We start from the raw sequence: 12,283 nt of genomic DNA on the forward strand, positions 1-12,283 counted from the left end.
ATATGTTGGTTGTACCACCTGACCATTACGCCAAAGAATGTCCGAACATTATAATGGCGCGAGTAGATGTATTAATAACAGTGCCTACATTACTAACAATTCCAGTGTGCCTAAACATTTTCTGTATACTCATTCATGTGATATGTCTGGTTTTAGGTTCCAGGGTATAGAAAGGGTGTCACGTTCTTTAAGGGTAGGCGACCTATATAAAACTTTGGTGAAACGTGAAGCTTTTTGGATTTATACAATACAATACAATACAATACAATAACATTTGTAAAGCGCTTTTCTCCCATAGGACTCAAAGCGCATAGTTGTGTCTCAGATTAATACAGGGTTGCAGGCTGGGTTGTGTTACAGAGGAGATAGTCAGATGTTCATGAATGCCAGACTAAAGAGGTAGGTTTTCAGTTTAGACTTAAATGCTTCCAGGGATGGAGCTGTCCTGATTGGGTGTGGCAGGGAGTTCCAAAGTGTAGGGGCAGCATGACAAAAGGTTCTGTCTCCAAAGGTTTTGAGGTGGACTCTGGGGGTGACCATGGTGTTGCGTCCTTTTGATCTAAGATTGTGGGGGGTGTGATGCAGTTGCAACAAGTCCTTCAGGTATCCAGGGCCCAGATTGTGCAAGGATTTGAATGTCAGTAAGCCGATCTTAAACAGAATTCTCCATTTTATCGGTAGCCAGTGGAGTGAGCTCAGGGTTGGTGTTATGTGGCAATGGCGGGGTTGGCTCGTTAACAGCCTTGCGGCGGCATTCTGTACTAATTGCAGGCGGCGTAAGTCTTTCTTATGCAGGCCTGTGTAGAGGGCGTTGCAGTAGTCTAACCTTGATGTGACGAAGGCATGGAGTAGGGTTGGAAGATCCTCTGAAGGAATTAGGTGTTTAATCTTTGCAATATTCCTTAGATTAAAGAAGGAATGTTTCACAACAGCTTTGGAAGATTTGGAAGTTGCAGACGCGTTCCCCTTCAGGGTTAAATTCAAAGTTAGACTTAAACATGTTCTACGATGCATGAATTGGTGTGTGGAGCCTGCGGCCTTCCCCTTGGTTTCTACTCGATTTTCGATCTTCATTTCTAGCAAGGGGCTGTGCAGAAACCAATGGCAATGTCCATACTCATTGATATAATGCAATCTTTCTTGCTGATGTGGTAGGTGGATCATGATTCCAACAATTTTGTATCTAACTGGATGTATATGATATCTGGTGCAGTTTTTCTATGTGTTTTTACAGTCCTATTGCAATGTTTTACTTTTATATGTGATATATTGTATTGGTTTACACCATATTAAACATGTATGTATGTCTCTTTAGGATCAGGGGTGACACTGACAGCGACCTTTATAACCTGTGTAATACATGTAGTTGTAAGCTATGACTAAGGAGCCATTCTTGCTCCGATACGCGTGAGTTTTTATCTGTATGCTATGATGTTGGATTAAAGAATAAAGATCTTTCTACTTCCCCCAATCATCTGGTGCAGCGGGATAGTCCTTTGTTTGCAAATGAGTCTTCTGATTGTCGTAAAATTACCGCATGGCAGTAATGCAGATTTTTTGTGTTTAACATTTAAGTCAATGGCCGCCGACTTTAGCGGTTAATAGTAAAGCTAGAAACACCAAATGTGCAGAGTATGGAGGACAGGGGGAGCAAAAGGGGGACATTTTTTTCTTAAAAAAGACCTTGTAGTTCTTGAGAAAATCAATGTTAACGACAACATGCTGGTAAACAGATTTTCATCGGAAATGTTTGCGTTTTCCGTGAAAATCAGCTCACCACCGCACTAGTATTATCGCTGAATTCCGTAGCAGAAATGCAGGAATTGCCTTTCCCCGCAATCCGAATGAGCGCACCTGATGTCTATTTCACTTTATTGTATTTTTTTTAACAACATTTAATTTTGTTGTTAAATGAGAGCATCAACGTGACATCATTGCATATTTGGTATGAAATGTTGACTCTTTAGCGCGTTCATCTGTATTTATGATCTTTCTAACCTGTTTTCATGTTTATCCCAGGTCTCCTTGTCATCCAGCTCCCCAGTTGAGATAGGACCGGGTAAAGCCGTCCGGATGGTGGCCTCAGTGAAGAGGGGGGTGCTCGATGTACCATACCGGGCCAAAGTCAACACCATATTCGGATTTGAAACAGAGATTAAAGGCAAATGGAACGGAGTATCATACTACAATATGATCGTCAAACAAGAGGATTATACCGAATATTTGGATTGCTTCAGCTCAGCTTAATGATAACCTTTAAAGTGGTCTGAAACTCCGACATAACATTAAAAAAAAATGTGTTTTCCTACTTTTTATTACTCATACAGTTATCTCATTTGCTTTTGTGCATAAGTCATACTGTCTGTCTACAAATCACAAGTTTCCAAAGTGTAATTTATCTTGCCCTGAAAGCTGCCATTGAATCTTATTGCAACTGCTTTTTATTGTATATTAAAATCTTCTAATGAGCTGTTCTGAACTGTGTGCGTGTGTGTGCCTGAAGCAGAGACAGCTTCTCAGAGAGCTCATTTTCAGTTGTTACACTGTGTTTACACATAAGGTAACAACATTAGAGTGTAAAAGACACAACAGCACATGCACTATCTCTCCTGATGATCAGTCCACCATCAGTCCCTCACCTACTACCTCCCCACTGGCAACCTGCAGCACAACATAAAGGTATGTTATGTATGTTCATTCTCTCTGTGGATAACCATGGTTTTACTATAGTCACAATAAATCAGCAATGATACAGGGCGGATGGTGCACATGCTTTTGTCTCTTTGCCATAAGCATTGATGTGTTTTCTTCCAAGCTGTATTACGGAGCACACGTCCAGGCTGTGGTGGAGTGTTAGTCTACTTTCTGTCACACTGCATTCAACTGTCGGTTTACATTGAAAGGGGAGTCCCACACTTTCTTATTCCTCCCAATGAACAACATTGGAATGAAACCAAAGATACTGTTCTCTCCAGTCTGGATGCGGATTTGAAGCTGAATAGCTGAATAACAGGACGAAGTGCTTTGTTTAACCATTTCAGTGATGTTCTACTACATTTTTTTTCTGGGATAGTAGCTTTAAAGCTGCAAGGAATCTTTTAGAGCAAAGCAGAAATGCTGACTTTCAGACCACATTAAGTAACTAATTATTATTCAGGAATTTAATTTTTGTCATTAATGTGAATGGTAAACCCTTACCAAACCCAGAGCATCTTTAATGGGGTGTAGCAGAGCAAGGAGGGGCTGATATCACTGCTGGGTTTCTTATTGTAGTCGACATCCACAGTGAGGGGAATCTCACCTCCTGTTAGTCTTATGGGTATGGGTACCAGGAAGCACAGACAGCTTAAATCTGCACAACAGGGGTGTAATCAGCAAGACTTTATATTTATTATACTAAAGATAGGTTACAGCCTGTCATGTTTTTACTGTTGGTTATGCAGCTATCTAAGATATAACTTGCTTCCTGTTCTACCTGTGGATGACATCAAACACAGGAAGTGGGAGGAGCTATTCCTAACTGTGACACAGATAGAAATAACAATCTGACAGGCCCCTTTCACACTGCCAACCAGCGATTTGGATGTGGTTTGATGCCAGAATCACTTTCCACCACACCGCCAAAACAGCCTCCGGGGCTTACCGCATTATTACGCAGCAATCCCCAAAGGCTGACTGCCAAACAGGAAGTGGTGCTCTCTTGTGGTTACTTCCTGTTTCAGAAATACGGAAATGCACAGATGCACTAAAAAACATTTAAAAATCTGCATCGCCATGGACTTTCACGACTTCAAGTCCGCCGCAGGTCGCAGCGCGTATCGTCCGCCGACTTCCAGGGCATTGCACCACATTGCATCCAGTGTGAAATGTCCCATAGGCTTCCATTGCCTTAGTGTTGCCCTGAGGTAAAAAAGGGTGTGCACCGCAATGGTAACATCTCAGTGTGAAAGGGCCCACAGGGATTCTAACTCTCCCCCTAAAACAGAAATAAATATATTAACACATTTGGATGTAGTTGGTGTTTACTGTAAGGGTTAGGTGCTGGGATTCAGGATAGGCATAGGCTAATGTAACTCTTAGGATATGGTATTGGTTAGGGAAGGGTTAGGCTGGTGGTAGGATTTGGGTGTGGATAAGGTTAGTGTTAGGTTTTAGATAACAGTAAAGATAACCATAAGGGGAGGGGGTCGGGTGATGCTGAGGGCAGTGTTAAGGCTCATCCACACGCTCAACAAAAGTCTTTTAAATGCACAATTATGAAACAGCTCGAAGAAGTTGGACAACTGTTGTCAAGATGACAAGGCGTTATCACTGATAAGAGGTGACCAAGGACTGATAAGATGAGCTCAAGTCAATCCAACAGTTGGATTGACTTGAGCTATATATTAGTGTTAGGTTTCAGGTCAGCGCAAGGTTAGTGTTCAGGTAGGCTTCAGGTCAGAGCTAGGTTAGTGTTGGGCTTCAGGTGAGAGCTAGGTTAGTGTTGGGCTTCAGGTGAGAGCTAGGTTAGTGTTGGGCTTCAGGTGAGAGCTAGGTTGGTGTTAGGCTTCAGGTGAGTGCTAGGTTGGTGTTAGGCTTCAGGTGAGTGCTAGGTTGGTGTTAGGCTTCAGGTGAGTGCTAGGTTAGTGTTAGGCTTCAGGTGAGTGCTAGGTTGGTGTTAGGCTTCAGGTGAGTGCTAGGTTGGTGTTAGGCTTCAGGTGAGAGCTAGGTTAGTGTTAGGCTTCAGGTGAGTGCTAGGTTGGTGTTAGGCTTCAGGTGAGTGCTAGGTTAGTGTTAGGCTTCAGGTGAGAGCTAGGTTAGCGTTGGGCTTCAGGTGAGAGCTATGTTAGTGTTCAGGTAGGCTTCAGGTCAGAGCTAGGTTAGTGTTGGGCTTCAGGTCAGAGCTAGGTTAGTGTTGGGCTTCAGGTGAGTGCTAGGTTAGTGTTAGGCTTCAGGTGAGAGCTAGGTTAGCGTTGGGCTTCAGGTGAGAGCTATGTTAGTGTTCAGGTAGGCTTCAGGTCAGAGCTAGGTTAGTGTTGGGCTTCAGGTCAGAGCTAGGTTAGTGTTGGGCTTCAGGTGAGAGCTAGGTTAGTGTTGGGCTTCAGGTGAGAGCTAGGTTAGTGTTGGGCTTCGGGTGAGAGCTAGGTTAGTGTTCAGGTAGGCTTCAGGTAAGGGTGAGTTTAGTTTTAGGTTTCATGTGACAGTTAGGTTTAGTTTTCAGGTGAAAATTGGATGTTTTTTGGAATTCTCATAAACGGTGAGCCATAATCATCAACATTATAACAAATAAAGGCCTGAAACATCTCGCTTTGCATGTAATGAGTCTAGTCCACATATTACTTTCACATTTTAAGCTGAATTACTGAAATAAATGGACTTATGCAAGATATTCTAATTTTTCGAGTTTCACCCATAGAAGTGGGAAAGTTGCCCATACATTGTCCCAGCAGGTTTCCATGTGTGACCAGCTTAGCAGATAAGGGTTTGGTGATGGAATAAGATGGGAAAGTCCAGCCCAACTTGTGTCATCTCTATGGGGAAACCAGCAATGATGTGTGGAGATTTGTGGTCTAAAGATGAGAATCAAAGACCTTACAAAATGGAGTTAAAATGGACTTTAGATTTATAATTTACTTGTTTTCCACTATTCAAGAAACCATCCAGCTACCTTACAACCTTTAGTGCCCATCCACACTAGAAATCGCAACACCTGATCGCCATCCCCTTGTGATTTTGCTACACTTGCGGTTCTCATTGTAGTGAAGGAGTGCGATTGCTCGGAAAATGCTACATGCAGCATGTTTGCAAATTGCAATCATGCCACAAGCACTGCAGTGAGAGCAATCCCATAGGACGGCATGTGTTGCGGCACTTTGCTGATCGCAAAGCACTGAAACGCTGCCAGAGAGCGCCTGAGTGTGAACTGGCCCTTATGCAGGGTTTATATTTTTCTTGTCAGAGACGGGCTTAATTGTTTTTACAAGCTTGATTATATATCCTATTATGTATCCTATCATTGTGTTGTTTTTCATTTATTGGTGTATCCTTTTAATACATAAACATACTAAATTTCTTGTCATATCTCTTTCCTAGTTACCTGTAATCCGTCACAATTGATAAGTACTAATGTCTAAGTGTAATCCAAGAATCGTTGTCTAAGAGATATATTGCAGTTTTACAGCTATAATCTTGTGTTTAAAGAATACCCGAGGTGACATGTGACGTGATGAGATAGACATGAGTATGTACAGTGCCTAGCTAGGCTGTGTTCCTTTTTTTCTTCCTCTGCCTGAAAGAGTTAAATATCAGGTATGTAAGTGGCTTACTCAGTCCTGTCTCAGACAGGAAGTGACTACAGTGTGACCCTCACTGATAAGAAATTACAACTATAAAACACTTTTCTAGCAGAAAATGGCTTCTGAGAGCAGGAAAGGGATAAAAAGGGTCAATAGTTCATAGATTTTAGCTCTGGCATACTTCAATGAATGTGTGACTAAGCAAAAACACTAAAAACTTAAAAAAGTAGATTTAAATATAAAATAAAAGTGTGATATCTTAAAAAGTCATTTTTAGGAGAAGGAGGATAGATACAATTGTTTATTATTTTATTTTCACCTCGGGTGTCCTTTAAAGTGAACCTGAGGTGATAATAATCTGATCTGATGAGATAAACAATGGGATTTGTCCTTCTATTACTAAAGATGACTTTTTTTTTTAGATGTCCAATGGTTTTATTTTCTATTTAAACATATCCAAAATAGGCTGAATGTTTTATTGTCTCTGCTTAGTGGCAGCCTATTAAGATAACGTGTCCCAGGGTTAAAATGCGTGAAAATACTGACCTTTTTTTATCTCTACCCTGCCCTCAGAAGTCGAATTTTGCCAGGAAAACTTTTATGGCTGTACTTTGCTATATTGCGAACAAAGTACGACAAAACAAAACACTGTCACTTGCATGCATGAAAATTAACTTTTTAAGGGAGCAAAACAAAACAAGAAAAACAGCTTGGATTTTAATATGTTTTGGCACTGCACATATGCATGTCTATCTCATCGGGAAAATGTATAGAATACTTGGCTTGCTTCATGTTTTAGCACTTGGCAGAAGCTTGTTTGATGCTATATATCTATATCTATATATCTCTATCCTTCAATAAATATACACTGACTTTGGCACGCTGGTCTTCTCGTCTTTTCAATCCTCAACTTAACAGTGACAATGCAGAACATTTCACCTGTCATCAGTATAATGGCATCACAGCAATAATAAACATTGCTAACTATGTACAGAAGTGTAATTATTGTCACCTGTTAAGGCGTTAAAGTGGTACGAAACTCAAAATTGCATTTTTGCTCTAAAACATTAAACAACAAATACATACATTATAAAAAATAAACACATAAAAAGACTGTTATAATGTCATTGTAAAGCAGACTTGAACTCAGAAGTTCCTCACTGCTCTAAAAGATAAGCAACAGCATACTAACTTTTACAGAAGAACATGTCTTTGTTACAGCTGATACAAATCCTGCAATAAATCTGCAGTGTGTCTACTTCCTGCATTCACAGAAGCAGGCATATTGTTAAAGAGGAACTTCAGCCTAAACAAACATACTGTCATTAAGTTACAATAGTTATGCTAATTAAAATAGATAGGTAATACCCGTATAATCTCTTACCCACTCTGTTTTAAAAGAACAGGCACATTTTTGTGATTTCATGGGGCAGCCATCTTTTTGGTTCAAAGCAGGTGACAGGGAGCATGAGACACAGTTCCAACTGTCCTGTGTGCTGATCACCCCTCCCAGTTGCTAGGCATCGAGAACAACAACATTAGAAATCCCATCATGCTTTGCACAGTATCAAGGGGAAAATGCCCGGCCAGTTTTCTTTGATGGGGCGGAGCTTAGCTTCTGTGCAGCCAAAAATGATGCTTTGGTAAGAAAAACAAAGTTCTGATGCTGTGAAACTGTTAAAGAAACACCAAACCTTTTCAGTGCTGCTGAGTAGATTTTTAGTCTGGAGGTTCACTTTAACATCTTGTGTTTACAAATTAGCTTCTCTGCCGAGGCTGCTGGGACTCCTGAGCTGACACAGCTGAGAGGTCACATATGAGGGGAAATTAGGCTAGGCTCTGTAAATACACACAGGGTGCATTTCTCTCTGGTTTTCCTTCTGCCGTGTGCAAGAGTTCAGGTCCACTTTAAAGCTACACTTCAGTAAAACTTATTAACTTATTAACAGAGTGTCTTGTAATTAAAGTACTACTCAGTGCTGGTCGTAATGGAGAAAGCTACGCTTACGGATCATTACGCGTAATTTGCCGCTATTACGCATTACGAAATTACGCTTACGGCATAGACAGTCAATTACGGTACATGTCTATAATTACGCATAGCACTTACGCAATTACGCGTAAGTATACCGTAATTCAGATTATTACGTTATAGGTTTACGCGTAAAATCCTACTAGCAATTAATGCGTAAGGTCATGCTGCCAAGCGGAAAAGTTGACGCATGGATCAATGTTAGGTAGCCGCCGACTTTAAGGGTTAATAGCAAAGCCCCCTTAAGTGCTAAGAGCCTCAAATTTGGAGAATATATTAAGGAGATCAGAAGGAATAAGAGGAAATTTTTTTTTTCAAAAAGACCTTATAGTTTTTGAGAAAATCGATGTTAAAGTTTCAAAGGAAAAATATATACATTTAAAAACCCGCCGAATTTAACGGTTAATAGCAAAGCCTGCTTAAAATTTAGGAACACCAAATTCACAGGGTATATTAAGGGGATCAGTGGGAATAAGAGGAAAAAAACTTTTTTCAAAAAGACCTTATAGTTTTTGAGAAAATCGATTTTTAAGTTTCAAGGGCGAAAATGTCTTTTAAATGCGGAAAATGTCAGTTTTTTTTGCACAGGTAACAATAGTAATTTTACTTACTTCGTTCTGAGTGTGGGAAATATAAAAAAAAAAAACGACGTGGGGTCCCCCCTCCCAGACCTCTTTAACCCCTTGTCCCCCATGCAGACTGGGATAGCCAGAATGCGGAGCACCGGCCGCGTGGGGCTCCGCACCCTGACTATACCAGCCCGCATGGTCCATGGATTGGGGGGTCTCGGAAGGGGAGGGGCAGCCAAGCTTTCCCCTCCCCCTCCGAGCCCTTGTCCAATCCAAGGACAAGGGGCTCTTCTCCACCTCCGATGGGCGGTGGAGGTGGAGGCCGCGATTTCCTGGGGAGAGGTTCATGGTGGCATCTGGGAGTCCCCTTTAAAAAGGGGTCCCCCAGATGCCCACCCCCCTCCCAGGAGAAATGAGTATAGAGGTACTTGTAGTACCCCTTACCCATTTCCTTTAAGAGTTAAAAGTAAATAAACACACAAACACATAGAAAAAGTATTTTAATTGAACAAAAAACATAACCACGAAAAAAGTCCTTTAATATTCTTAATTAACCATTAATACTTACCTGTCCCTTTAAAAGCCAGTTCCCACGCAATATCCTCGGAAATATACTAATCAGTTACAATGTAACAAAGTTATTACAATGTAACAACTTTGTTACATTGTAACTACGCCGCACCCGACGTCACTCGCCGCTCACCCGCCGGCCGCCGCATACACGCTAGTCCCCGCCGGCTCCCGCCGTCCACTCCGCCCACACCTGTCACTCATATACATGCTGGCACCCATGGGTGCCAGCATGTATATAGGTGACATGTGGGAGAGGCGGGGAGGGCAGCAGAGCCGGCGGGGACTTAGCGTCCCTTCACCCGACAGAGCTCTGAGCTATATTAGCTCGGAGCTCTCGAAAGCATCTTTGTATTTGGGCTCCAAGGAGCCCCATTGGTCCTTAGCAGACAAATGGGGTTCCTTCAAATCAGAAGGAACTCCATTGGTCTGCTAAGGACCAATGGGGCTACTTGGAGCCCAAATACAAAGATGCTTAGAGAGCTCTGAGCTATAGCTCAGAGCTCTGTCGGGTCCTGCAGCACAGACGCGGTGGCGGCGGCGGCGGTGAGTGACGTCGGGTGCGGCGTAGTTACAATGTAACAAAGTTGTTACATTGTAATAACTTTGTTACATTGTAACTGATTAGTATATTTCCGAGGATATTGCGTGGGAACTGGCTTTTAAAGGGACAGGTAAGTATTAATGGTTAATTAAGAATATTAAAGGACTTTTTTCGTGGTTATGTTTTCTGTTCAATTAAAATACTTTTTCTATGTGTTTGTGTGTTTATTTACTTTTAACTCTTAAAGGAAATGGGTAAGGGGTACTACAAGTACCTCTATACTCATTTCTCCTGGGAGGGGGGTGGGCATCTGGGGGACCCCTTTTTAAAGGGGACTCCCAGATGCCACCATGAACCCCTCCCCAGGAAATCGCGGCCTCCACCTCCACAGCCCATCGGAGGTGGAGAAGAGCCCCTTGTCCTTAGATTGGACAAGGGCTCGGAGGGGGAGGGGAAAGCTTGGCTGCCCCTCCCCTTCCGAGACCCCCCAATCCATGGACCATGCGGGCTGGTATAGTCAGGGTGCGGAGCCCCACGCGGCCGGTGCTCCGCATTCTGGCTATCCCAGTCTGCATGGGGGACAAGGGGTTAAAGAGGTCTGGGAGGGGGGACCCCACGTCGTTTTTTTTTTATATTTTCCACACTCAGAACGAAGTAAGTAAAACTCTTCCCACTTGGGGGAATCTATGAAAATAAAACACTATTGTTACCTGTGCAAAAAAAACTGACATTTTCCGCATTTAAAAGACATTTTCGCCCTTGAAACTTAAAAATCGATTTTCTCAAAAACTATAAGGTCTTTTTGAAAAAAAAATTTTTCCTCTTATTCCCACTGATCCCCTTAATATACCCTGTGAATTTGGTGTTCCTAAATTTTAAGCAGGCTTTGCTATTAGCCGTTAAAGTCGGCGGGTTTTTAAATGTATATATTTTTCCTTTGAAACTTTAACATCGATTTTCTCAAAAACTATAAGGTCTTTTTGAAAAAATGTTTTTTCCTCTTATTCCTTCTGATCTCCTTAATATATTCTCCAAATTTGAGGCTCTTAGCACTTAAGGGGGCTTTGCTATTAACCCTTAAAGTCGGCGGCTTTTTTATATTATACGGGAGCGTAATATTACGCGATTACGGCAGACTGTGTAATTTCAATGGGAGTTTACTGTCTTACGCGTAATTTGTTACGCGTAAAACGTAACCCTACGGTCTACGCGTAATTAATTACGCGTAATACCGTAACCTTACACGTAACGCTTACGGTGCATTTGTAGTGAATTACGATGCGTAATTACGCTAATGCGTAATTTCGGCCCAGCACTGGTACTACTGAACTGAGAGGAATATGGAGTCTAACATATGTATTGCCTTTTAAACAATAAACAATATGCTGCTGTCCTGCTGTTCCTCTGCTTCTAAAGGTGGCCACACACCTTACTATTTGTTAAATATCTTTTTCAAATCAAGAATTGTAAGTATTTTTTTCTGACCAATGTGCCACACAAATATGTTCCATTTTTTTCCCCAATCGTGAATAAAATAAATGAAAACTCAGAAAAATAGTCCATCAAGTTCAACTAGAAAATAAAGTACAACACCAGCCTGCTCCCTCACATATCCCTGTTGATCCAGAGGAAGGCGAAAAACCCTTACAAGGCATGGTCCAATTAGCCCCAAAAGGGAGAAATTCCTTCCCGACTCCAGATGGCAATCAGATAAAATCCCTGGATCAACACCACAGGGCATTACCTAGTAATTGTAGCCATGGATGTCTTTCAAGGTAAGCATTTATAAATGTTAATTAGTTTTCTTCTAAGGCGTCTTTTCTCTAGACTAAATAAACCCAGTTTATCTAACCTTTCTTGGTAATTGAGACCTTCCATTCCACGTATCAATTTTGTTGCTCGTCTCTGCACCTGCTCTAAAACTGCAATATCTTTTTTGTAATGTGGTGCCCAGAACTGAATTCCATATTCCAGATGTGGCCTTACTAGAGAGTTAAACAGGGGCAATATTATGCTAGCATCTCGAGTTTTTATTTCCCCTTCAATGCATCCCAAAATTTTATTAGCTTTCGCTGCAGCGGCTTGGCATTGAGTACGATTATTTAACAATAACAATAATATTTATATAGCGCTTTTCTCCCTGGGGACTCAAAGCGCTGTGACCCTGTACTATGCAGTCTCAAAGGCTAGGGAAAAGAGGTGAGTTTTTAGCCTTTTTTAAAGCTGTACAGAGAAGGAGCCTCTCGTACTGATTGTGGAAGTGAGTTCCATAGAGTAGGGGCTGCGTAGGAAA

General features: G+C 41.7%; 1 protein-coding gene across 7 annotated transcripts in view; it reads left to right on the top strand.

The window, feature by feature from the left end:
- The window catches only part of LOC137562405 (uncharacterized), a 428,020-nt gene extending 420,865 nt beyond the window's left edge, over positions 1-7,155 (top strand). For all 7 annotated transcript variants that reach the window (XM_068273776.1, XM_068273756.1, XM_068273765.1 and 4 more), the window contains one exon: positions 2,020-7,155. In XM_068273776.1, the coding sequence (XP_068129877.1) occupies positions 2,020-2,247 (228 nt within the window). In that variant the 3' untranslated portion in view covers positions 2,248-7,155. The remainder of the gene's footprint in view (positions 1-2,019) is intronic.
- The last annotated feature ends 5,128 nt before the right edge of the window (positions 7,156-12,283 follow it).

Source organism: Hyperolius riggenbachi, chromosome 1, assembly GCF_040937935.1.
Source record: "Hyperolius riggenbachi isolate aHypRig1 chromosome 1, aHypRig1.pri, whole genome shotgun sequence".
In the NCBI taxonomy this organism is placed as follows: domain Eukaryota; kingdom Metazoa; phylum Chordata; class Amphibia; order Anura; family Hyperoliidae; genus Hyperolius; species Hyperolius riggenbachi.